The sequence below is a fragment of the Rhineura floridana genome, chromosome 5 (assembly GCF_030035675.1).
Source record: "Rhineura floridana isolate rRhiFlo1 chromosome 5, rRhiFlo1.hap2, whole genome shotgun sequence".
NCBI lineage: Eukaryota > Metazoa > Chordata > Lepidosauria > Squamata > Rhineuridae > Rhineura > Rhineura floridana.
In genome coordinates, this window is record NC_084484.1 from 156,032,183 (window position 1) to 156,059,711 (window position 27,529).

General features: G+C 46.8%; 1 protein-coding gene across 1 annotated transcript in view; it reads left to right on the forward strand.

Moving 5' to 3' along the window:
• Window positions 1-23,750, forward strand: part of MIPEP (mitochondrial intermediate peptidase) — a 129,001-nt gene extending 105,251 nt beyond the window's left edge. The window contains exon 19 of the mRNA XM_061628547.1: window positions 22,397-23,750. Coding sequence (XP_061484531.1) covers window positions 22,397-22,494 — 98 coding nt within the window. The 3' untranslated portion in view covers window positions 22,495-23,750. The remainder of the gene's footprint in view (window positions 1-22,396) is intronic.
• Window positions 23,751-27,529: the final 3,779 nt, after the last annotated feature.

Sequence of the window (27,529 nt, forward strand, 5' to 3'; positions counted from 1 at the left end):
ACAACAAATACAATGATGATGATATTTATTACCTGCCCTTCACCAGAAGGTCCCAGGGCAGGTTACAGCAATATAAACAACTTTTTCCATAGGAAGTGGGCCATCACTGTGGGGGATAGTTCCACCTATCGTGCGAAGGCAAGAATGTTTTTGAAGTCAAGACTAGGGGCGTCATGCCCCTCCCACTCTCCAGTTCATTCTTGCCTTCGTACGAACAAGATTGGAATTTCACATAGCATTTAGCTAAGTCTCGTATTTGTCTTTAAATCTTTTCTCTTTTTCTGTGTGTGTTTAGCCTCTGAGGGTTCCCTCTGGGACCGCGGCTGCGGCTTCCTCACCCTTCCCTCAGAGCTATTCAATCCATTTTATTGACTTGATTGGGGGCTCCCTCTGAGACCGCGGCTGCGGCTCTCTTCGTTTTGGTAGTTTCTAGCCCCCACCCCACCCCCGCTCAGTTGTCTCTTTAGCCAGGGGGCTTCCTCAAGGACCGCGGCTGCGGTTCTCCCCTTTTGATCACTTCTGATCGCTGTTAACCTCCCCCCCCTGATCGGTTGCCGCGGCTGCGGCTTATCCGATCTCAGCGGGAGCTCGCAGCTGCGGCTCCCGCCGTTAACCCTCTGCCTCAGATCGCCCTTGCAACGTGGCTTAAATCCCACTGAGGGCTTTTCAGACCGCGACCGCGGCTCTCTCTGCGGTGGCGGCCGTTTTCCCCTACCTGTTTTCTCCAGGGATTTTTTTGGAGCCGCTACTGCGGGTTTTGGCGGCCGTTTTCCCCTACCTGTTTTCTCCAGGGATTTTTTGGAGCCACTACTGCGGTTTTTGGCGAGATCGTGCTGGGCAGCCCTTCCCCCAGTTCGCCTCCGACGGCCGCCATTGCTTCTTCCCTCTCTGTCATTTTTTTTCCCGCTCCTTTTTTCCAGGCGCCATTTTTTTCTTTCAGAATTCGAATTTCCCGCCCTTTTTGTTCCCCTTATTATCGGATACCTCCCCTGCAGACTATCTATCCGTACGTGTGTGTATATGTGCTGCTGACTAATTTACACACGACTGATTTACACACATTACTGTGGCTGTAATCATAGTGGCTGAATTGTATTATCAAGCTGGAGCTCCAATCCTAGTGGGCTGGATTGTATTATTAAGGCTGGAGCTTTAATCCTAGTGGCTGGATTACATTATCAAGGCTGGAGTTTTAATCCTAGTGGCTGGATTACATTATCAAGGCTGGAACTTTAATCCTAGTGGCTGGATTACATTATCAAGGCTGGAGCTTTAATATCAGTGGCTGATTTGTATTAAATCTGATTTACATTACGTATCCTACCCCCTATGGGGCCGTGAACAAGCCAAAAAACCCAGCCTACAGCACTAATCTGAGTGTGCCTACTCTAAACAGCCTATATTATATTAACGCTGATACCTCTGTGCATTCTGCCCCCTCCGTGGCAGTGCATTCGCCATCTGCCAGTGTATCCTACCCCCTCCGTGGTAGTACGCTGTGCCAGTTCGGGTCTTTACATCCTGCCCCCTCCGTGGCAGTGTACTGCACCCAGGTTCATATAAGATGGCAGAACAGCCAGGCATGTCACCATCAACACACATGGTGCCAGATCAGCCAGACATGCCACAATCAGCCAAGCCACAACATACTAACACGTCTAAGACCAGACATGCCAAAGCACTGGCTAAGACAAAACATCTTTCCAGCCATAGTAAACCAAAGCGCCCTCGTTATGTCTCTGTGCCAACAACCACCACAGCACAGACACACATAAGTGATATTTTCCATTCTCCTGCTACTGCATCTGACGAGGAAGAGTTTGTTGGCTTTCCCCCTCACGGTTCGCCTAACAAACCTACCTCTGGCTTACCGCCTCAGACATCTGTTCCAATAGCCCACCAGGCACATACATCTCACACATCTGGTCTGCAGCTGTCTCCTGATTTCCTCTCTCAACTCCAAGCCATGCTGGCTTATTTCACACGAATGCAGTCACTACCACAGGTTCCTGCCATACCCCCACTCAACATGGACCAACGTGCGTTCCATGCTGCTCATCCTTCCTGCTCACCAGATCCTTTCGATGTAGCCAGAGGCAGATGTACGGACGAAGCCTTGTATGCGGAGGAGTTAACTTTCACTGACCATGTTGAAGGAGACAACTGGAGCGACTATTCAGATCATGAGGAGGATACATCGTATCGCTTGTTCAATACCTCAGATTACCAACCGCTCGCACGTAGGGTACTTCATACCCTTGGTCTCCAGACTGCGCCTTCAACTTCGTCCGCCCCAACTCTCAAAGGGGCCAAGGTCCTCAAATGCCCTGCACCTACTGAACACTACATCCCGGTGCCGGACCCAATTGCCAAATTAGCTTCCGAAGAATGGGCCCACCCACTCAAAGCTCGACGCTTCAAGAACACGGCTGACAGACTTTACGCCCTAGCCCCAGACTTCGCCACCAAGTTAGGTGTCCCTGGCATAGACGAACTGATCGCTCGCCTCGTTTCGCGATCTATCTTGCCCAGGGAAGGGGAATCCCACCTAAAAGATACTACTGAACGTCGAATAGACTTCGCCCTCCGCAAGAACCACGAGGCCACTGCCCTATCCATGCGTGCCTCCGCTTCAGCCTCCATTTTCTCCAGAGCATCTATGATGTGGCTGGATGACCTTCTAGAGGATGATAACCCTGATCCTGTCGCCTTCAAAAGAGCACTATTGAAACTACGTAAGACAGCAGCCTTTGTGGCTGACGCCACTTTGGATGCCACCCAATTAGGGGCACAAGCCATGACGACTCAAATAGTCGCTCGTCGCACCCTCTGGCTTCGTCACTGGCAAGCTGATTCAGCGGCCAGATTGAACCTGTCCAAGGCTCCTTACTCCGGATCTCTTCTCTTCGGTGAGGAAGCTCTAAAGGCAGTTCTGGTTGACCCAAAAGACGCCCACAAACCGGTTCTAGCCACAGTCAAGAACATCGACCACAGGCCCTTCAGGCGATTTCCCTCCTTTCGTTCTAACCAGCCCTTTCGAGGAACGCGACCAGGAGGACGAGGCCGCGATTTCAGACCCTATGATTCCAACGCATTCAGGGGCTCCTGGAACCGACGCCCCCAGGGCAGAGGTCAGTACCAAGGGCGCAGGGGCAACTCATCGTCCTCATATAGGGGAGGTCCTCGCCTACACAAGTAGTATTAACGCCATCCCCATAGGTGGCAGATTATTTAATTTTGGAGATCGATGGCTGCGCCTTACTACGGTCCCCTGGATCAGGGACCTCTTCACTTATGGCTATACCATAGAGTTCTGGGCAACCCCATCAGACAGATTCCACCCGTCTCCTTGCCCAAGGGCACCAGCCAGGCACAACATCATGCAGACAGCTATACATCACCTCTTGCACATAGCGGCAATAGAGCCAGTTCCCACAACTGAGAGATCGGAAGGGGTGTACTCCCTCCTATTTGCTGTGCCAAAACGAGATTTATCTTGGAGGGCGGTATTGGATCTCAAGTTTGTCAACCGTTTCGTAACATACCGCAGGTTCAAAATGGAATCTCTCCATTCCATTACCGAGAGTCTGCATGAAGGAGACTTCCTGGATTCTATCGACCTTAAGGAAGCGTATCTCCATGTACCCATTTGCATAGCCCACAGAAAGTTTCTTCGGTTTACCTTTGGCCACCAACATTTTCAGTACAGAGCGATGCCATTTGGTCTCTCCTCTGCTCCAAGAGTATTTTCCAAGGTGCTACTCATCCTAGTGGCTTACCTTCGGACCCAAGGGGTTCATATCTACCCATATTTGGATGATCTGCTCATACGGGCCAAATCTGAAGAGCTGGCTCATCATCATTTAATGATCACCCTCAATGTTTTGCAGACCTACGGCTGGCTTGTCAACTTCGACAAAAGCCATCTCCAACCAACCCAACGCCTACTACATCTTGGGGCAATGTTGGACACCCTGCAGGCAATGGTCTTCCTGTCTCCAGATCGCATCACTGCCATCACAAGCATCGCAAGGTCCCTGATGCAACAAACATCTGCAGACATCATGCTTCTTTCCAGAATGCTCGGAATGTTCATCTCTACAATCCACATTGTGCCATGGGCTCGAGCTCACACTCGGCCCCTTCAGTGGACTCTGTTGCCTTTTCAAAAGGACATTGCCAGCTCCAACCATCGCAAAGTTCGTTTAAGCCCCGCTCTGCGCCTCTCCTTCCGCTGGTGGACCAAGGTTCAACACCTCTCCAAGGGCACGTCGTTCAGAGAACCCCGCAGAACCGTCGTGACCACAGACGCCAGCCTCATAGGTTGGGGAGCCCACTGCAACTCCCAGTACGTTCAGGGGGTTTGGCCCAATGCAGAGCGATCTCGAAGCATCAACTGGCTGGAACTAAAGGCTGTCCACTTGGCTCTATGTCATTTTCAGTCTCTGTTCCCTTTGCATCATGTGCTCATTCGAACAGACAACACGTGTGTAAAATCACATTTGAACAGACAGGGGGGCACCAGGTCTCGTCCTCTGCAGGACTTAGCCTCCCTCATCTTTGTCTGGGCAGAACAACATCTACAATCCCTGAAAGCAGAGCACCTCAGAGGGATTTTGAATGTGACAGCAGACTGGCTCAGCAGACAACAGGTCTTCCCGGGAGAATGGAAACTTCATCCAGCCATTTTCCATTGTCTCCAGTGTCGATTTGGCGCCCTCTCAGTCGACCTGTTTGCTTCCAGTCACAATTGCCAGCTTCCAAGGTACTTTGCCCGATACCTGGACTCAACAGCAGAAGCAGTGGATGCTCTGACAACACCGTGGCCAGACGGTCTATTGTACGCCTTTCCCCCCATACCATTGTTAGCCAAAACCTTGAGGAAGGCGCGAATCGAAAGGGCACAGCTGGTTCTGGTAGCACCATTTTGGCCACGCCGACCGTGGTTCTCAGATCTTCTGGCAATGTCAATGATGGATTCTTGGACACTTCCAGTAACGCCAGACCTCCTATCCCAGGGTCCAGTACTGCACCAGGACCCTACTTGGCTCAATCTAACAGCGTGGCGTTTGAACGGAGATACTTGAGGTCAGCTGGACTGTCTGACGCTGTGATTGATATTATTTTGGCCTCGAGAAGACCTTCTACCACTCGAATTTATCAACATACCTGGGTGGCTTTCTCCAAGTGGTGTCAGTCCCACCACCACGATCCATCCCAGGCCAATGTGCACCAGGTACTCCAATTTCTCCATAGTGGCTTTATGATGGGACTTCGACCCAACACTCTACGTAGACATGCATCTACTCTGTCATCCATTCTCTCAGTGTCCTCTCCTGGAGATCATATTTCCTCACATCCGTTCATTAAACGTTTTTTGAGGGGAGTCGCCCTACGCTCTCCGGCTGTTGTCCATCGGTTCCCCTCATGGAGTTTGCCGAAAGTCCTGCAGGCTTTGCAACGCCCTCCGTTTGAACCCATCAGGACTGTGCCCCTACGCATACTGTCCTTCAAGGTCCTGTTTCTGATTGCAATCACATCTGCCAGACACGTTTCGGAGTTGGGCGCATTGTCTTCTGCTAGACACCTCTGCGTCTTCCATAAGGACTCTGTTGTGCTGAAGACTGACCCTTCCTTTCGTCCCAAGGTCGATTCAGTTTTTCATTGCAACCAGGACATTGTTTTACCTTCCTTTTGCCCGAATCCTACCCATCCTCTCGAGAAGGCTTGGCATTCGTTGGATGTCCGGAGGGCTCTCAAGACCTACCTGTCTAGGACCCAAGAGATTCGACGAACGGAGTCTCTGTTTGTATCCTTTCATCCAGGGTCTATGGGGCATAAAGTATCCAATCCTACCTTATCCCGTTGGTTAAGGGCATGCATTACCTTAGCATATGAGTCCCTGAAGCTGCCAGTTCCTGCTAGTATAACAGCTCATTCTACTAGGTCAGCTGCCACTTCGGCTGCTTTTGCTACTAATGCTCCTGTTGCCGATATTTGTAGGGCCGCAGTCTGGTCTTCCCCACACTCGTTTATAAGACATTATAAAATTGATCGTTATGCCTCTGCTGATGCTTCTTTTGGCAGACGAGTGTTGCAACAGGTTCTTAATGAGGATTAACATGTGGGTGGTCCCTCCCTATATGGGTTGCTTTGGTACATCCCACAGTGATGGCCCACTTCCTATGGAAAATGTACCATTGGTCTCACCTGAAAGGTGATTTTCATAGGAAGGGGCCATCACGACCCTCCCAGTTGGAGGATGACTAGTGATTTTATCAATGGGTTACATGTTATTGTTTCCATATTATATTTAAATGTAAGAGTGAAGTCAAGACCTTTAGTTCTGTTATGTTATGAAGTTAGGTTAGAGTCATGTTGTTATGCATGTGACTATTATGTTATTTTCCTGGCGGGCCTGTTGGCCTTGTTCTTGTATTTTTAGATATCTCTTTTAGACTCGCTACGAATGAACTGGAGAGTGGGAGGGGCATGACGCCCCTAGTCTTGACTTCAAAAACATTCTTGCCTTCGCACGATAGGTGGAACTATCCCCCACAGTGATGGCCCCTTCCTATGAAAATCACCTTTCAGGTGAGACCAATGGTACATTTTAACAAATTTTGAAGGAAATTAAGGAGATAAAAGTAAACCACCTATAGTGGTAAACAGAGCCTAGCTGATGCCAGGGCATTTAGATTCTGGTTTCAAGTGTTCCATCTGTATACAGTGATGCCTCATCTTCAGCACTCAGCTCAGGAAACTCTCTATAACAATAATAATTGTCTAATAGAAATGTCTAACAGACAATAATTAGGAAAGGTATTGAAAATAAAACAGCCGATATCATAATGCCGTTGTATAAATCTATGGTGCGGCCGCATTTGGAATACTGTGTACAGTTCTGGTCGCCTCATCTCAAAAAGGATATTCTAGAGTTGGAAAAGGTTCAGAAGAGGGCAACCAGAATGATCAAGGGGATGGAGCGACTCCCTTACGAGGAAAGGTTGCAGCATTTGGGGCTTTTTAGTTTAGAGAAAAGGCGGGTCAGAGGAGACATGATAGAAGTGTATAAAATTATGCATGGCATTGAGAAAGTGGATAGAGAAAAGTTCTTCTCCCTCTCTCATAATACTAGAACTCATGGACATTCAAAGAAGCTGAATGTTGGAAGATTCAGGACAGACAAAAGGAAGTACTTCTTTACTCAGCGCATAGTTAAACTATGGAATTTGCTCCCACAAGATGCAGTAATGGCCACCAGCTTGGACGGCTTTAAAAGAAGATTAGACAAATTCATGGAGGACAGGGCTATCAATGGCTACTAGCCATGATGGCTGTGCTGTGCCACCCTAGTCAGAGGCAGCATGCTTCTGAAAACCAGTTGCCGGAAGCCTCAGGAGGGGAGAGTGTTCTTGCACTCGGGTCCTGCTTGCGGGCTTCCCCCAGGCACCTGGTTGGCCACTGTGAGAACAGGATGCTGGACTAGATGGGCCACTGGCCTGATCCAGCAAGCTCTTCTTATGTTCTTATGTTCTTACAGAATGTCAACAGGTGAAGCTTTATCTGTAATTGTATTTCCATACTTTCTTCCTGCCACACAGCTGTTACAGGGTAAAGAGATGCATCTTCAGCATTCTCCAAAAGTTCTACAGTGAAGTTGCTAGAAGCACTTGATGGGGAGGGGGTTCCATAGCTTAGGGGCTGCCACAGAGAATGCCCTATTCCGGGCCACCACCACCCAAACTTCAGAGGATGATGGAACTACCAAAAGGGCCCCCTCTGCTGAACTCAATACCCAAGAGTGTCTGTAGGGAAGGAGGTGGTCTTTCAGATATTTCAGACCTAAGTCGTTTCGTTTAGGGCTTTATAAACTAATATGACATCTTGAAGTGGGCCGGAAAACAAATGGGCAAACAATGCAGCTGTTTTAAAACAGTTATATAAGTTCGAAAGGGAACCCCAGCCAGTAATCTGGCTGCTGCAGTTTGGACAAGTTGAAGTTTCTGAGTCATCTTCAAGGGTAGCCCCATGTTAGAGCGCACTGCAACAATCCAGTCTGGAAGTTAACCTAGCATGGAGCACTGTGGCCAAGTCTTCTCTGTCCAAAAAGAGCCAAAGCTGGTGAACAGCTGGAGCTGGAAAAAGGCACTCCTAGCCACTGAGGCCACTTGAACCTCCAGTGACAGTGTTGGATCAAGGAGTACCCCAGGCTGTGGACCTGCTCCATCAAGGAAAGAGCAACCCCATCCAGAACAGGTCATCTTCCCATCTCCTGGAAATGAGAACTCTGGACACAAGCTGAGTAAGAGCAATCCCGTTCAGATCAGGCCATCTCCCCACTACCTGAACACATAACACCTCTCTTTTCAGGATTCAGCCTCAATTTATTGGCCCACATCCAGTCCATCACTGCCTCCAAGCAGTGGTTCAACATCTCAACTGCCTCTCCTGATTCAGATAGAATGGAAAGGTATCAGAGCAGGGTATCATCTGCATATTGATGGCACCTCACTGCAAATTTCCTCATGACAGCTCCCAGTGGCTTCATATAGATGTTAAATAGCATGAGGGACAAGATGGAACCCTGTGGAATGCCACAGGATAATTCCCATGGTGCTGAACAATAGCCTTCCATAACCAGTTTTTGGAAGCTGTTCTGGAGGTATGAGCAGAACCACTAAAGCACAGTACCCCAAACCCCCACCTCCTCGAGACATTCCAGAAGGATACCATGGTCAACAGTATCAAAAGTCACTGGAAGATCAAGGAGAGCAAGATGCATTCCTCCTATCTCTCTCCTGACAAATGCCATCAACCAGGGAGGCTAGACCATGGCCAGGCCTGAAACCAGACTGGAAGGGATCCACGTAATCCATTTCCTCCAAGCATGCTTGAAGCTAAGAAGAAATAAAACTTCTTACTTACTCCAAGCATGCTTGAAGCTGGACCACTGCCACCTTCTCAGACACCTTGTTGCTTCCCACCTCTTTTTGGGCTAAATCCCTTCAGCTGGCCATTATTCTCAGCTGTCTCAAAAAGGGCTTTAAAGGAAACTCCATACCTTTCAACAAGGTAAGGTATACTGTGATAATAATTTGTGGAAGCAGAAATAATTTGTGTAGACAGAATATTTGACTTCTTGAAAAGGGATGTGGTTGTTAAATCTAGACCAACAAGGTATTCATGTGCATTTTAACTAATAAAGAGTTGTTTAAACACAATTAGTAGGACTAACAATATGTAGAGGTCCTTAGTTAATATTTTTTTGAATTTATTTAACTGTTATTCCCCAAAAGGAGTGTTGTTAAAATGATATATTATGCTATCCGTGATTAAATAAGATAGAGAAAATGTCTAATATGTCTGATAAGCAATGGAAGGAGATACGTATTTATGGTAAAAAAAAGGGGGGAGGTTGTGGTATTTTACAGTGGATAACCACTTAAGTGCCCTCAGCTATTCCATCCACCCCACAGAAACCAAGACGGAGCAGGTCAAAGCTAAACTTTGGAGGCAATTTCAACAAGCCTTTTAGGTAGAGACCTTATCCCAGTCTGCATGTGTGTTGGAATTGCATTTTTAATATGTTTTTAAAGCTTTTTAAAAAGATGTTTTTAAAGATGTTTTGTTTTAATATACTTTAAAGTTTGTTTTTATGATTTTTTAGTGTTTTTAGTGCTTTTGTTCGCTACCCTTGGCTCCTACTGGGAGGAAGGAAGGGATATAAATCTAATAATAATAATAATAATTTCAAGGCAGGGTGATAAGCTCCATGTTTTCTAGTCTGTAGCAGGACTTCTGTGTCATAGCAATTAGAGGGAACAGGTGAAAAATCTGACTACGAGAGAGGGGCCAAGTCAAAAGGACAGCAGAAATGTTTCTAGTGTCTCCAAACTAGACTCGGAGTCACTAGAAGAAAGCAAGCAGCAATTCAGAAGCAATGAAGGCCCTGTACGCCTCTCATGAAGACAGCAACACCCTCTAGATGTAGAAATGCATCCTGGATTTGAGTATTGTATATGTCAGAATTATAATTCTCTAAATGCTGCCAAACTTTCTGGCTGCGTGTGGGTGCTATTGCTATAGTTTTGTTGATTATTATTTTTTATAGTGTTTTATTTGGTTTGGTTTTAAGATTGTGTAAATCGCTTGGGGACCCTAAGGTATCAAGTGACTAGTAAATCTTAATAATAACAACAATAACTGTAAAATAATTCAATGCATTATGCTGGAGATGCACTCAAGAACTTGTGGAATTTAGACAAATCTAGTGGGCTTTTAAGACATTTGTAAACATTGAGTTACTGTAATTATGGGAGCCAGTGTGGTGTAGTGGTTGTTGGACTACGACCTGGGAGACCAGGGTTCAAATCCCCACACAGCCATGAAGCTCACTGGGTGACCTTGGGCCAGTCACTGCCTCTCAGCCTCAGAGGGAGGCAATGGTAAACCCTCTCTGAATATAACACTTACCATGAAAACCCTATTCATAGGGTCGCCATAAGTCGGGATCGACTTGAAGGCAGTTTCCATTACTGTAATTATGAGTATTGAGAAAATTACTGATTGCAAACTATCCATGGATCCTGTTAGGTAAATTGGATGGACTAGTATAATCTAAAAGCAAAGTTTACTACTGTGTTAGCATCAGCCCAGATATTAGTGGCTAAAAATTGGTGGGAGGGGGACATAAGAATTGCTTTATTTAAGTGAACTGGAAAACATTAGTAGGATAATAATGAATGAGACTATGTTTAGAGATAAATTGGGGGAAAACAGTTAAAGAATTGTTAGAAGTTATATAACAAAATCGGACAGGAGGATAATTCAGTTCAAATGTTTGATTATAAAACAATCATGTTGATAATTCATAACTGATATGAATCATATGACATATGGTAAATAACTAATAAGCTGTGTAACCCTTTGGAAGTTGATATGATTTTTTATTTTTATATGCCTTATATCAATTAAAATCATAGAATAGTAGAGTTGGAAGGGGCCTACAAGGCCATCGAGTCCAACCCCCTGCTCAATGCAGGAATCCAAATCAAAGCATTCCCGACAGATGGCTGTCCAGCTTCCTCTTGAATGCCTCCAGTGTTGGAGAGCCCACTACCTCTCTAGGTAATTGGTTCCATTGTCGTATGGCTCTAACACTTAGGAAGTTTTTCCTGATGTCCAGTCGAAATCTGGCTTCCTGCAACTTGAGCCCATTATTCTGTGTCCTGCACTCTGGGACGATCGAGAAGAGATCCCGGCCCTCCTCTATGTGACAACCTTTCATGCACTTGAAGAGTGCTATCATAATTACATTCTGAGAGAGAGAGAATGTATGTATATATGTATCTAAAAAACATTTCCCTCTCATTCATCCCCCCCCCGATCACAGAGCTCAAGACTTCTGCTTGCGTTGGTAAGCTCTGTTAGACAGATTTTATTTCTGGAGAGAAACAAGGCAGACAGGCAATAGTTTCAGGCAGAAGAGGAGTGTCATAATGTGAGAACAAAAGTGCTAAAATGGCAGTTGGCAGAACTAGCCTTTCTAAACTTTACAAAATTATTCTCTCTGTATCAAATATAAACTTATTTTTGAGACCACAAAATATTATCAAAAGTGTAGGTGTTACAAAGAATAATCGCTACCGTAAAGCTGATTCAGGCACCTGGCTTCTGGAAAAAAATCCCATAGGTTCCCCACCGATTTTCTTTGCATATATTATTGTTTGGAAAACACATGCTCCCTTATTATTCTTCCTCTGTTAGGTAAATGTCTGTACAGGCGTTCCATGTTTTTAACCAAATTAACCTTTTTATTCTACTGAAGGGAAAGGTAACAGGCATGGCCATGTGTTCAAAATGCTTCGTATATTGCCTTTGATGATGATATATTATTTGACTTCATTTTAATTCTGCTTTTTTTATTTGAGCTACTCATCAGCTTTCTTTACGGGCATTCTTGTTGTTACTTGCAATATACATATTTTAAGCTTAATTACAATCTTGATGTGCTGAGATCCAGCAAGAAACTCTTCTAGCAACTGCTTTGAATTGCCTCAAGATCTGGACTCATTCTCTTCCTGATTGGGTGTTTCTTTTTTCGATTATTTTTGGGAGCTATTACTGTACATGGAAAAATACATAATCAAACCAGTTGGCTCTTGTAGAAACTTATTAAAAGGCTCAGTGGAAGATTACAGTTTACCTAAATGCAGCAAGTTATTATTATTCCCATGGAAACCAAATAGTCTGAGGTATGTAAGAATATTAAGTGATTGTACTAGGTAGTCCCCCAGTCAAGGGTACAGCAAGGTTATATTTATATTGGCATTTCAGACAGAATGATTTACTTCAAAGAAGAGCCAAGTTTACATAGTGTTTTCTTTGTTCAGTGCAAAACAGTATTGGAAATTTCCTAATCTAACATTTAAAATAACATGAAAAATACACATTTATATGATAGACTGTATATTCTTTTCTCCTTCTCCCATTGATCTCATAGATACGTACATACATCCATATGTGTGTGTGTGTATATATATATACATATATGTGTGTGTGTACATGCAGACAGACAGACATGCGATCATCATTGACGCTTTAAAGCCCCAAAGCCCAGTACACACATACAAAATGCTTTCTGGTATAAACTGGGCAACTAAATTTACTGCATTGGATAATGGTGATTATTTTTTGCAATGTAAGTGTAGAAGTAAGTCTACAAATGTTGCCCTTTAATTTACGCACAGAAAGACCAAAATATTGTCTCCAGTCTCATCAAGATTTGAAAAAGGTGGAGTCTTCCTTGTGTTCCATGAGTTAGAACTACTACTTCCTAGGCTTGTGTTTTAAATATTAGCAGGACAATATTTGAATAAACCTGACAGAAAAAAGAACTGTGCATGTATATGGAGTGGTGAAGGAGGCTTCCAAGCAGGAAGTTAAACAGCAAACATCTCAAAGAAGAGTTACTTCCTAGCCCTGGGGTTGGTGCTACTCTTCTGTGTTGCATTTGGTAATCCAGTTTGTCTGTTTATCTATCTGTTTAGGAGCAGTGCTATATATTATTCCTGCAAGAAACAGCAGTATTAGCACCCTAAAATCTATTCACACATTATTTGAATCTGCATACAAAATATATATGCACCTTGTGTTACCTGAAAGCACCCAGTCATTTCCATTGTGTCCCCACATCTCCATTTTTCTCTGTCTCCATTTCATCTGTTACAGTTAGTTAGCAACAGGGGCCTTTGTAAGACAAGGTTTGTTTGTATGACCAATTGCCTCTCTATTGGTGTAGAAAGGGGAATATCTTCGCCCTTTATACATCAGCCTCAGAAGTTCTTGGACATGTCATGCCAAAGTTTTTGTGCAACACCACTTACTGACAACTGAGAGCCCTGAGTTACTGTATGACCTTCCAGTTAACACTGAAACACACCCACACCTAGGATTAGCCTTTTTCTGAACCCCTTTGTTCAGAAAAATGCAGTCATCCCCATTTTTTACCTCAAAATTCATAACCAGTCTTGGACCCCTGAACCAAGCATTGTTAATTCTTTTCCTCTTGTTCATGTGTATGTTCTTCATAGTTTGTTATCCATTCTGAGTGCTCTCCATGTTTAGCCTTGCTGGAGAGAGGTTCTATGGGTCCAAGACTCTCCTTTTCTTGAAGATTCTGATTAGGCAACCTCTGCATCCCTTTGGTGGACTTTGCCAGCCCCTTGAGAGTAATCTGGCAGGCACCTACCTACCCTTCTCAACTGATTCCTGGAAGCCCTGCTCTGGATGTTTTCTTCCTGCATCTGATATTGCGGCCTATTGCCGAAATAAACACAGACACCGTTCATTGGGTTAAATCATGGGCCACTTTATTAAAAACAGAGTCAATTATAACCAATGAACCTGCAGAGGGACAATCCAGTGCGGGGGAATTCAGCTGATCCAGGTGAAGCCTGCTTGCAGCTATAGGGCAACCAAACCTTGCCAGAGCCTGGGGCTGCCCTGTGCCAGGCCCCAGCTCCGGCCACACCCTGAAGATGCGTAGGGGGTCCAACCCGCATCACCACCCCCCGGAGCCGTGAAACTCCGAGCGGATGAGGCACGTTGGCCCCAAAAGCGGCCCGTGTTCTGCTCCCACGGGCCGTATAGCCCAGAGCTGCAGGCCCCCGGACCGCCAATCACCCCCAAAGGTGCCTAAAGGTGTCACCTAGCTGCCCTTTCCCTTTTAACCTTTCCTCCGCGCTTCCTTGCCACAAAAGGGGGACAAGCCTCTGCTTAGTCTCCCTTTGCCCCACACCCGATAAGAATCCGGTGCACACCCCTCTGCAGGTCCATTAGGAAGATGTCATTGCCCCCGTCAGTCAAGTGCACGCCATCTGGCCTAAACAACTCCAGCCTATCTTGCTTGATCTCTGGGTGGTGTATGACAGAACCCCCCAGGCCCTTGATGGCCCTCTGAATCTGTCTATTTACCTTTTTCCGAGCCCTGTCCATTCCCCGTGGGTCATCAGCCCAATTCCACATCCTGCGCGGCAGGATGTCAGACCATACCAAGTGCACCCCCGGCCAGCGCAGCGCAATGGCCTGGAGGTCACTACATGCCTGTTCGATTAGGGCCTTGCCCCTCAATAGACCCAAATCGTTACCTCCCAGGTGGATGACCAGCACCTGGGGCACTACCCCGTCCACAGCCGACCGGAACAAGGTAGGCAGGAGGCCGTCCCAACGCATCCCCCGTCGTCCCAGCCACCGCACTGAGGCCCACTGACTGAGCCCCAGCTGCGTTCCAATGCGGGACTTCGCCGCCCTGCGGCCTGCCCAGAAAACCATGCTGTGGCCACAGAGGAGGATGCTCACTTGTTCCGATCTTTCCCAGCGGCCTGCCAAAAACGACAACATCGCCGTTAGCTGCTGGCCTCATGCCTCTCCGTTAGTGGTCTAACATACATCTTATATGCATCCGAGGACCACCTGCCCACTGCCTGCAGCTGCCCTTTGGAAAAACCCAGGTGAGCAGCGGTGGAAGCTGCCCCTATTCGGAAGGAGTGTGTCCTGAACTTGCGGGCATCCACACCTAGCCGCTGGAGTGCTGTCTTTGCCACCAACCAAAATTGGTACTTGGTAAGGGGCCGGAGGTCCCTGTGCCTGAACAGGTACCCTGGCTGCAGCCCGCGGGCTGCCAGAAAATTGCGTAGGGCCCTGACCGGGCAGAGCTCCTCCTGTTGGCATGGGGATAACACAATCAGGCGACCCTTGTGGTGTTGGTCCGTCTTTGACTGCCTGAGTCGCAGGCGGACCCCCCCTGCCTCCCAGCTGAGATCAGAAACCTGGAGGGCCCGGAGGGAGCAATCCGTCTTAGAACCTGCCACCACCTCCCCTATTCGGAAAGCCCCGAAGAACAAGGTGAGGGCCGCAGCATGGTATAGCAGTGCCTCAAAATGGGAAGAACATAGCACCCTCCACTGTCCCCGCAGACCCAACAGTAGCTCTGGGGAAAAGGGGGAGCGTGCATCAGGTGTGTGCGGGCGCTCACGGGACCACCCTTCCAGCATCCGGCGGACCCTAAAGTCACCGGAGTAGTCCTGAAAGCCCCGTGCTTTCCTTAGGAAGGATAGACCTGAGAGCTTACCTCTGATGGTCCTGACTGAAAGCCCCCTCCGCTTCCCTTCCACGCAGAACTCCATAAGATGCTCCACGGGGATGGGCCACTCCTGGGTGTAGTCTCTGGACTCCCTGAAGGTTGCCAGGTCCCTACCTGTCCCCTGGTAGCTGGACAAAGTGCTGGGTGCCACAGAAAGGCTTATGGCCCGTTCTGATTCGGTCCTCCAATCTCCCACAGCGCTGGGGGTACCACGTCCGGCTGAGCCCTTGCCCACGGCGCCAGCTGGTGAAATCTCTCCATCTGGTTCCGTGATAGAGCATCAGCAATGCTATTATCAATACCCGGGACATGGCGCGCAAGGAACTGTATATTATAGCGAAGACATTGGAGCACAAACACTCGAACTAAACGCATAACATCGGGGTTTCTAGAGGACAGGGTGTTGATGACATGTACCGTGGGGAGGTTGTCGCACCAAAAATGGACTGAGGAATTGCCCAGTTTGTCTGGCCAAAGGTGTACAGCCACAACAATGGGGAAGAACTCCAGAAGGATCAGGTCTCTGGTTAGGCCAGCCTGCGCCCAATTCTGTGGCCAGCTGCCATGACACCATGAGTCATGGAAAATGACCCCAAAACCGCAGGAACCTGAGGCGTCGGAGCTCACCTGTAGCTCCGCTTCCAACAGGCGATCCTTTCTCCATAAGGAGACCCCATTGAATTCCCGCAGGAAGGTGGACCAAACTGCCAGGTCCTCCCGGAGAGCGGCTGTTAACACGTGTGTGATGGTGGGGGCGTGATAGGCCCGCCATGGCATCGTACACGCGGCGCAAGAATGCGCGCCCGGGTGCTACCACCCTGCATGCAAAGTTCATATGTCCTGCCAGCTGTTGAAGTGTGGCCAATGTCACCTTCTTCGCCCCAACCACCTCTGAGATTTTCCCCTTAAGGGCCACCAGCTTATCCCGCGGGAGCCTACAGCATTGGGCCACTGTATCGATCTCTATGCCCAGGAAAGTGAGGGTAGTGGACGGGCCCTCAGTTTTCTCAGCCGTGAGGGGAACACCCAGTTCCCCCGCCATCCCCGCGAACTGCTCCATAAATGCCTGACAGGCGCCGGAGTCTGCAGGGCCCGCAAACAGGAAGTCGTCCAAATAGTGCACCGCTGATTGCCGGCCTGCCCGTCTCCTGACTGCCCACTCCAAGAAAGAACTGAAGCGCTCAAAAACCGAGCATGAGATGGAGCAGCCCATAGGCAATGCCCTATCCACATAGTATTTGCCCATGAAGGCAAAGCCTAGCAGCTCAAAATCCCCTGGGTGCACAGGGAGGAGACAGAAGGCTGATTTGATGTCACACTTTCCCATGAGGGCGGCCATCCCACAGTCCCTAACCATACGAACCGCACAGTCAAATGACGTGTAACGGACAGAGCAGAGGTCTGATGGGATGAAGTCATTTACTGACCCACCCTGGGGAAAGGACAGGTGGTGTATAAGGCGAAATTCGCCTGGTGCCTTCTTCGGAACAAGGCCCAGCGGGGAAACTCTGAGTGAAGGGATGGGTGGTGCTGCAAAGGGGCCCAGCACACGGCCTGCCATGACCTCCTTCCTAATTTTTTCCCCCACGACCGATTCCATGCCCGCCACTGATTTTAGGTTGCGGGACATGAAGGGGTGCCTGGGACCCAAATAGGGAATCCGGAAACCCTCTGTAAAGCCCTGTAGCAAAAAGTGGGTGTCTTGGACTCAGGAGTAACAGCAGAGCAAGCGCTGGAGTTCGGAGAGTTTAACTGGACTGGGGCCCCTTTCCTTGAGCTGCGCTAGCAGCTCCCAGTCTCCTTGCGCCAGGTGAGTCCCTGGTCCCACCTCTGAAGGGGCGGCCCCTGGGGCAGGCAGCGCAGGAATGCGGGCCCCCGCATATTGCGCACTCGTGTCGGAACCTTCTTGTCCCAGGGGAGGGAGGTATTGAAGGCCGCCCTCATACGAAACGATTCGTCGTAGGCGAGCCATGCTGCCCCCTGGAACTCAGAGTAGCCCCGATATATAATATCGAGGTATTTAATCAGAATAGGGCCCCTCTGTGGCTGTTTCTGCATCACCACCCCCATGTATGTCAGAAATGCAGGCAACCAATTAGCCCAAGTGCGTTCAATGCGCCGCCTCTTGGGCTTGTCAGGTTCTGCCTCTTCGCCCTTATCCTTCTCCCTCCTCACTGGTTCCCTGTACAGAAGTGAGAATAAGTCGACGTACTCCCCCTTCCAAATTTTTTCTTTTGTAGCGGGCAGCAGGTGAAAGCCCAGTGGGGCTGATGTCTCCCCGAAAGGTATAGCCCCTTCCCTCACTGAGCCCAGAGGGTCAGTGTCCTCTGCTGGAGGGGTACCGACCAGGAGGGCTGAGCCCCCACTCCCATCCCTGTTCCGGCAGTGGACTGCCAGACCTGCTCACAGGCCACCCCTAGCGGAGGCAGCTGTTGTGGTGTACCATGCCCCGCCCCCATGGTGATCCCCGCTTGCCCATACCGCTCGGTTTCAGCTGGTGGGGAAAAGGGCCAGTATGGGAACCCCCACGGGGGCCAGCCCCACTGGGGCTGCCCCTGTTGTTGTGCCGCCCAGGGAGACTCACCCCCTATGTTGTCCGCTGAAGGCCCATGCATGGGCTGTGGTCCTGGGGCTGCATGTGAAAACAACGCTGTTCCTGCTTCTGCTCCGGGCGCTCTTGCTGCGGCCCCACTAGGCCCTGCCTCTAGCGCGTCCAGCTGCGCTAAGATAGAAGTAATAGCCGCAGCGTTAACCCCGCCAGCTGGATGCTGCACTTTCTCCTGGGGCCGCTTGGGGGGTGGTTCCTTTGTTCTCCCAGTTGCCGGCTGGGCAGGGCCCCTCTCCAGGGCTTCCAACCTAGCCAGTATAGTGGTCCATGGTATGCCTGCCCCCTGTACCCCATCCTCCGCAGCAGGGGGTGGGCGTCTACTCTCTGCCCTGGGGGCCCTTCCCTTTTGGCCCACCTTGACCTTTTTTGGGTTGCATCCTGAGCTAGCATGTAGGGGGACGATGCCTTCTGTAGCAATGAGAGGTGGTCAGCCTGGGGATACCTATGGGGGGACCCAGCACCCTCACCGTCCCGCTGGACCTGCTAAGCGACCAATGGGGTGGTGTGCTCCCTTGCTATGGGTGGGTGAAGGGCTGAGAACCTTCCCACAGGGGTCCCCTGGATAGTAATTTAAGAGAAAAGAACGCAGCCACAAGGCCGCCTCGCTTGAGTTTCGCTGCCGCCACTAGGCCGTGCTGCCGCCGCCGTGCTGCTTTGCTGCACTGGAGGGCCTCCCGAGGCCTAGGGCTCTCTCCGCCGCTGGATGGCCGCTGCCGCCACACCTCCGCTGCTGGCCTGCCGATGCCTCCTGCAGGCCGCACCTCTGCAGCTGGATGGCCCCTGGATGGCCGCTGCTGCCACACCTCCGCTGCTGGATGGCGTCCCGAGGCCTAGGAGCCAGGGGCTCTTCGCCGCGCCCCAGCCGCGCCGCTCAGCGATCGAGCCACGCCGAACGCTCCTCGCCGCCGGCACTGCCGCCCAAGGCCTGGCCTGTAGGCCTGAAGAAGCCGTGTGCGTCGGCGGGCGATCCAGCTCCTGCCGGCCGCTCCTCCGCAGCTGGAGGGCCTCCCGAGGCCTAGGAGCCAGGGGCTCTTCGCCGCGCCCCAGCCGCGCCACTCAGCTATCGAGCCGTGCCGACTGCTCCTCGCCCCGGCCCTGCCGCCCAAGGCCTGGCCTGTAGGCCTGAAGAAGCTGCGTGCGTCGGCGGGCGATCTGAGCCACGTCGCGCCACCGATGCAGGAGGGCCTCCCGACTGTTTCGAAAATGCCGCCAAAAATTTGCAGTGAGGGTGGGCGGCTGGTGGTACGGCCTTAAATGGCTGTCTGCCGCCCCGCCCCCTCGCCAAGTGCTACGTCAGCGCGCCAGCGCGCTGCGTGCACACATCCCTCACCCAGATGGCGGCTCGGCTGCGGCCGCAAAACTCGTCCCTTCGCCGGTAAGTCCCAGCGCGGAACGGGGGATCCTGCTTGATAAAGCCTTGCCATGGCCTGGGAATACTGGCTTCACTTGAGATTCACCCTGCTGTAGAAGATCTCCTTGCTCTCTTCCAATGTTCTTCTCAGTAAACTAGGATAGATAAAAACTATTTTCTTATTCATAAACTTCCTCTCTTCCCCCACTCTGGGACAGAAGTCAAAAATTTGTTTTGCAAGACAACTTGCAAGTTGCAGTTTTGCTTTATCAGTACCCATCTGTTTTCTGGAAAAGCTCTGAACTTGTCTCTTTCTTCCGCCTGAGTACTTAATTTTCTTAATTTTACTTGCACTCCCCTATTGTTCATTTGGTAAACCATGCTAGTTTCTGGGCCAGCTCTACTAGAATGACAGCAGCCTTCCTGTGTTACAATAGTTCCCCTAGTACCAAAGTAATTTCCCCTAGTCAGATGTGTTCTTGAGAGACTTACTCCCTGTACACACACAAAATTGACTTCAGACATGTGTAGAGAAGTGCATCCCTGGCAAGTGTGGCAGTACCTGTCATGTGTGAAGGGTGTGTCCTTATAAAAGTAAGTGTATGGTTCAGTGGAATATGACATGTTTTATATGTAGAAGGGCTCTCAATGAATCCTCAGCATCTCCAGCTAAAATTATCTTTATAGCAGAGCTGGAAAAAAACCTTGTCTGAACACCTTTGAGAGCTGCTGATACTAGCCGTAAGATAGTACCGAGCTAGAGGACCAGCTCATAAATAGCTCCATACACAACATATAATAGTGGTTCCAGTTTTTCCAACATGTATTGTAGTAGTAGTAGTTATTGCTATTGATTACATTTCTATCCTGCCCTTTCTCCCAGAAGCAGCCCAGGGTGGCAAACATTAAAAACTTCTTAAAACATCTGAAAAATAAAATAAAAATAAAAATCTTTTAAAAGCAATTCCAAAACAGACGCAGACTGGAATAAGGTCTCCACTTAAAAGGTTTGTTGAAAGAGGAAGGTCTTCACTAGGTGCTGAAAAGATAACACAGATGGCACCTAATATTTAAGGAGAAGGGAATTCCAAAGGATAGGTGCCACAACACTAAAGGTCCACTTCTGTTGTGCAGAATGGACCTCCTGATAAAATGGTATCTGCAGGAAGCCCTCACCTGTAAAGCGCAGTGATTGACTGGGCATATAAGGGGTGAGATGATCTTTCAGGTAACCTGGTCCTAAGCCTGTATAGGGCTTCGTACACCTTGAACTTGGCATGGCAGCTAATGAACATCCAGGGCATTTTTTTCAGCAGTGGGGTGACATGTTGGCGATATCCTGCCCAAGTGAGCAGTTGTTCTGCTGCATTTTGCACCAGGTGCAGCTTCTGCACCAACCTCAAGGGCAGCCCTACATAGAGCACATTACAGGAATCCAGCCTGGAGGTTACTAATGCATGGATAAAGTGGTCAGGCTATCCCATTCCAGAAATGGCCATAGCTATCTTATCAGCTGAAGCTGGGAAAAGCTCTCATAGCCACTGAGGTCACCTGGGCCTCTAGCGACAAAGATGGATCCAGGAGCACCCCCAAACTACGAATCTGTTCTTTCTGAAAGAGTATGACCCCATCCAGAGCAGGCAATTGTTTTAACTCTGGAACCACCTACTCACAGCACCTCCATCTTGCTAGGATTCAGAGTCAGCTTATAGGATTCAGAGTCAGTTTATCCAGCCCACCACCGAGTCCAGGCACTGGTCCAGGGCTTGCATGGCTTCTCCTGATTCAGATGTTACAGAGGAATAGAGCTGGTTATCATCACGGTAACTGGGACCTCTCCGTCTTGCAAAGATGCATTGACCACACCCTGGATCACTCAGTCATACCCCTTCAACAAGCTTTAATAAGCCAAGAAGGGCAAGGATTGAGAGGACACGTTGCTGGCTACTTCATTGCAAACACCTTATCCACATCAGTCCACATCAACGGAAAGTCATCCCAAAACGTTGCAGCAGATGTTGGACTGGACACCTCACTGGGAGCTACAGTAGATGCAAATGGGATAACAAGATTGCTATGGAAGCGAGCCACTTTACCCTCGAAGTGCCTTGCAAATAATTCACAGTGGGCTTCTGAAGGGTCTAAAACTCATTTCCTGGAGTTGATATTAGTAGACCCAGGACAATACAAAAATGCTCCAATATATAGTTGGAATTTAGTGGTTCCAATATATAGTTCCATGTGCCCAACATATGTGCACCCTTCATATTTGACAGGACACTTTTTATTTTAATATGCATTAGCTACTTAATAATTTGTTTTAAAAGTGGATATTGGTCCTAAGATGAGAGTAGTTTTCTAGGAGTCTTCAGAGGGCAAAGGTTTATGGTTGAGGTTTCTCATAGATGGAGAGAAGTTGAAATAGAAATGATAGTAATAAGCCACATGGCATATGTTATGCAAGATGCTTAATTTTTCTGGGGTTTATTTCTAGCTTCATGATTTTTGTTGTTAAAAAATCCTTTCTTTAAAAAGTGGAGAGAAGTGGAACTTTCCCAATAGATAAATTGTTATTTTCTTTTTTTCATACTTGGGAGAGTGGTGAAGTGCTGATTGATCACATGGCATTTTTAAACCAAGATTCCATGCTTCTTGGCAGAGGCCCTTGACAGCCATATTGGAGTGGTTCAGTGTGACACAAATTACTTCCAGTTTAGGGCTGCCTGTCAGCAGCTGTCATGCTTGTGAAATTCATTCTGCCTGACCAGCTTCCTTGTGTTCTTTTCCCTAGGTATGCTTCAGAAGCGCCCATCAATGGAAGACTTTGTGGATGCCCTTGTTTCAGACTTGGATCAGGACTTTGAAACATTCTTTATGGATTCTGAATAATAGAGAAGACAATTAATGGTTTTGGTGAAGGATTTAAAAAAATATATTAACAGTGTACATAGAATTGTGGATTACTGCATTCTGAGGAGCGCTTGTGAAAATTCTTGTGTAAAATAAATGATTTACCTAAAGAACAAAATATTTTTTCATTACAGAAATATCATGGCTTAGACTGTGAAACAGGTATACTTTGCATTCATGTTCACAGATTTGAAAACATGAGAACCCACCCCTGCAATGTGTTCATTGAATGTAGGAGGAGTGAGCAGGATTGTACATGCTAGCTATAGCCCTTGGGCTGCATGTTAAGCATTAGTGTGAAAGGGGGCCAATGTGCATACAGCTGATAGGTCAAGGTTCCCAGTAGCACAGAGACGCCTTACATCGGTACAAACAATGTGTGCTGTGATGTGCGGCCGCCATGGGGCATGGACAGTGGGTGAATCTGAGGACATGGCCACTGGACAAAATCCCACTCCCCCCTGAATGCATTGGGAGGGTCCAAATCTGTGATTTGATTGTGCCAGCAGCCTCATTTCTATTTACCCATGATTTAAAAAGAATAGAAAGCAAATAATATTTATAAAAGGAAAGTCAAGAATTGCCAAATGGCCTGACTTTTGACCACATTGATATGAAGAAATCAGGAAATGAAGGTTTTCACAGCATAAGTTTCGCATTATTTATTATTATGTCTATGTGTCAAACTGCTGTTAAAGCCTTGAGAGCAGGAGCCAGTAGACAAACCTACAAGACATTCAAGGCACCCCAGTCTTCACTCCTGAACAACTTGGAATTTAAAAATTATACACACCGTTCAGCTGCACAATAATTTAGGATCCATTTTACAATTATTACTGTGCAATCTTTGTCTTGTTTTGTGTTTTAATTTTAAAATTGTTATGAGATATTTAATGTGTATGCTTTAACCTCTATGTCGATACTAACTCCTGCAAATAAGATGTAATTCATCACAATGTTTTGCTTTGGTTCTAACCACAATAGTGTGGAAAACTCATCAGATTTTATCATCCTGTAGGTGTAACATCTTTATGAACAATAAAATTCACTCTAAACTAATTGCTCTAGATTAAGATGCCAATAAATAATTATTACAATATGGATAAAGAAAAGGAGTTATTCCACTTACTGGAATATTGCTTGAGGCTTTTCACTGCTCTTGAAAAAAATTACTTTCAATCATTCCGTACTGAAGGAAAGAGAGTTTCTCAAGGCTAACAGCTCTTTTAAAAGCCCATAAATTAAGGCTTCTTTTGTACATAACAATAAAACATGATTTACTAAACTATGCTTTATTAAGCCATGGCCAATAATTTTGTGGGAATTCTGCCAAGCAGCTTAACTATGGTTTGTTTACTACCAACATATATGACTGTCTGAAGCCATTTGTTGTTTGTTGTTGGCTTATGAACCATGGTTTTAACTATGGCTTGGCATTACATGTGAACTCTTCCTTAACCATGGTTTGTTTGGGCACCTCATCCCAGATGCTCTCCACACTACAAAGGTAAGAGCTGCTGGAAAAGAAACCAAACTCTGGAGAAACAAGCCATGATTTCTTTCATCATCTGTGGGACAACTTGTGATTAACACATTGTTTGTTAAAGAAGCCATGGTTTAGCATTATGTGAAAACTTGGCCACAGAAGGCAGTAGTTTCTATCTGTTGAGACTTGTACACCCATAGTTCCATTGTTAGGAAAGGTTTGAGATCTTCAGGTCTATTTCGCATCCTATTACAGTCTGAAATACAGCTGATGGATACAGCTGCAGCACACAAACTAAACTCCCACCTATGGGATGTTAGCCTAGTCCCTTTCCAGCTGGTGGAAGATGGTGAAGACCATCTTGCAACAAGCTTTCAGTGTTAATGATTTGTTCCTTCTGATTGGTTTCTGTTTGGTTCTGTGGCTGGTTGTGCTTTGTGTATGTGTATTGCTGAATTGTTTTATTATGCTTATTTTTAAATCTATATTCATATTCAATTCTCCATGTAGCTGAAGCTGGCATACATAAGGTTCCCAGATGATCTTCTGCGCATGCAGGAAACGGACCTTTAGTATGGCAGCACCTACCCTGTGGAATTCCCTCCCCTTAAATATTAGGCAGGTGTCATCTCTTTTCGGCGCCTTTTGAAGACTTTCCTCTTTCAACAAGCCTTTAACTTAAGACCTATCGCAGTCTGCGTGTTGGAATTGCTTTTTAATATGTTTTTTTAAAAAAACAATATGTTTTTAACCCCTTTTAAAATATGTTTTAAAAGCTTTTTAAAAAAATGTTTTTAAAGTTGTTTTGTTTTGGTGTATTTTAGGCTCTGTTTTTATGATTTGATGTGTTTTTAGCATTTCTGTTTGCCACCCTGGGCTCCTGCAGGGAGGAAGGGCGGGATATAAATCAAATAATAAATAAATAAATGCATTAACTGGACCACAACTTGCTTAGCTTCAGCAAGGGTGCTGCCTGGTGTGCTCCTGGACCATATGCTGAGATCTTTCGGATGTTGCAAATGATTTGCTAGTTCGATTTATTTTTATCTGTGAAAGAAATGTGTAGTGAAACTAAACAAGTGTGGTTAAATTCCTTGTTAATATGTTGTTTTGCAATAGTCCTGTCTTACTCAAAGGAAATGCTATGCTGAAAAAAATTGTCCATCATCTGCTAGCTTTAAAAATGCTTCCAGCTGTTCAGATATCATAACTACATTAGCTAGTTTTGATTTCTCCAACAAATATTCTATACAGTATAGATTTGCTGTGATCGCTGACGCTAGCCTGGTTAGCAGACCATGACCTGTTACAAATTAACAGTGTGCTGATGCAAACTATTCATCTGCTCCTGCCCCATCCTCCCTGTGCTGCGCTGGAGTGGAAACAAACAAGAAAACTGGCTTAGTGTTGCATGCAAACCAGCATTCATGGTTTCTTTGTCCAAACATACAGCAAACCAAGAACAAAGCTTGGCTACCATTCGTAGTTTGTTTGAAGAGAAAAAACACGAGGAGTTTACATGTAAATAAGACAGTGCTCTGGTTTGTTTCCTACTAGTTCTGGATTCCAGCACCATATCTAAATGCAAGCAACATCCCTAATTTAACTGGTAATCTTCTGTTGGAAATAAGAGTCCCACCCAGGGATGGGAGAGAATATCAGCTAAATCGGACTCAGTACCGGATTTCGACTGAATCCAACAGTCTGCTGTCTTTTCGGACCAGCACTGATTTCTTGCAGTGGGCCACGGCTGTAATCTGCATGGATGTGTTTTTTTTTAATTCCCCCCCCCCCGATTTTATGTAATTATCTTCATTATTTCCTCTTAAGTTGATGCATTTGTTACAGTGTGTAGGTGTGATAATGATCACCATTAACATCCATTAACTTTACTGATACCGCACACAGTACAGCAGACATTCAGCTACTACTGGTACTCAGCAAGCAAATTTGTTTGGCTTTGGTAATTATTGGTAAAAAGTATTTGTTACTTTAATTTTTTTATTAAGAAAACTTAAAATTTAGCGGGGGAAACTGTGTTAAAATAGGCAGTGGTGGTGGTCAACTTTTCCAAGAGCAAAAACCAAACAAAACAAGAATATTGAATAGTGAAAGGGAGGAGAATCATTAAGCAGTACATCAGTTCGCCCGAGGCAAGAGACAGACTCTGCCTCATTGATATGTAAATGGGGGGGGGGACCAAGTGGAACACTGTGATCATTTACATTAAAAGTTACACAATTCTTTTTGCTACCAAAAAAACAAACCAGCAGATTGAACTGACAAGTACAAAAGCAAGCAGGAACAAAAAAAGGGCAGATTGGGATCAACCCTCAGACTATCGGAATACAAACAGATTGGAACTAGGCAGTGAACCCCATCCCTAGTCCCAGCCAGCAAGAGTACCCTTCCCTAATGAAATAAAGTTCCTTTTTGCATTTCCTGAAAAGTCTAAGCCTGTCCCCTGTCACCAAGATCAAGAGCACATTGCTAATTTACCGTGTTAATTAGATCATTTTTGTAGAACTTCCAAGTTCACCTTTCTGGGAAAAAGGCAAGTGCACCTTGCTAAAGGTAGATTGAATAAATGGAAATGCCCCAATGGATGGGCTTTCACCCTGTAGCATGACAGTTAATTAACTCAAATCAGGATGTCCCAGGTACTCTTCACCTGTCTTTCTTTAATATACATCTGCAACAGTATTTTAAGTATATGGCCCAGGCAACATCTGGGTAAGCTTACCTGTGTACACCATTAACCAGTTGCTTTTCTGTATGTGCCTGTAGTGGCATTTCAAGCTGCAACACTTCTCTTGTTGCGTCTATCTTTAAAGCTTTATTCATTTATAAATACATGCTCACAATTACTGCAATGGTATGGTTATTGCTGGCTCTCTGGAGCAAGCACACTAAAATTGGCCCATGCTAAATCCCCCAAATTAAGCAATCATCACAGCAAATGTGATTCTGTGTATGCATAATCATCTCTAGTAAAAAACCCAAGTTCTCAAAATAAGCTTTTTAGCAAATACATAAGATACATATCCCTGTGAATGTGTGCGCAGGCACACTTGCAAACCTGGAAACTATCTCTTGGGGCCCTAAATCTGCTTGCCCAGTCAGTTCTGACAAGTACTGCCATGGAGAAGTAGTAGCCATATCATGGAACTTAGATTGTCTGGCTTAGGTTCTCAGAAGGGCAACTGTAACTTTTGACATTATTTTTAATGTTGCCATTTGGTGCAAAGGGCTCTTCAAGGCAGTTTCCAGTAAAAAGGGGAAAGAAGTAAAACTCTCCAACATAAAAACGTTAAAGTCATCCACGATAAAACCAATATCCACACACAATAAGGGCAATAACAGGAGCATTAAAATAACAGCAATAAGAAGTAGCAGCACTCTTAAAAATCCAAACATCATCAGATGGAACCAGGGCTAAAAATGACGGGTTGCAATTACAACCACATCTACTCAGAAGTAAATCCTATTGAATTCAGTGAGGCTTAATCCAAGGTAAGGGGCTAGGAT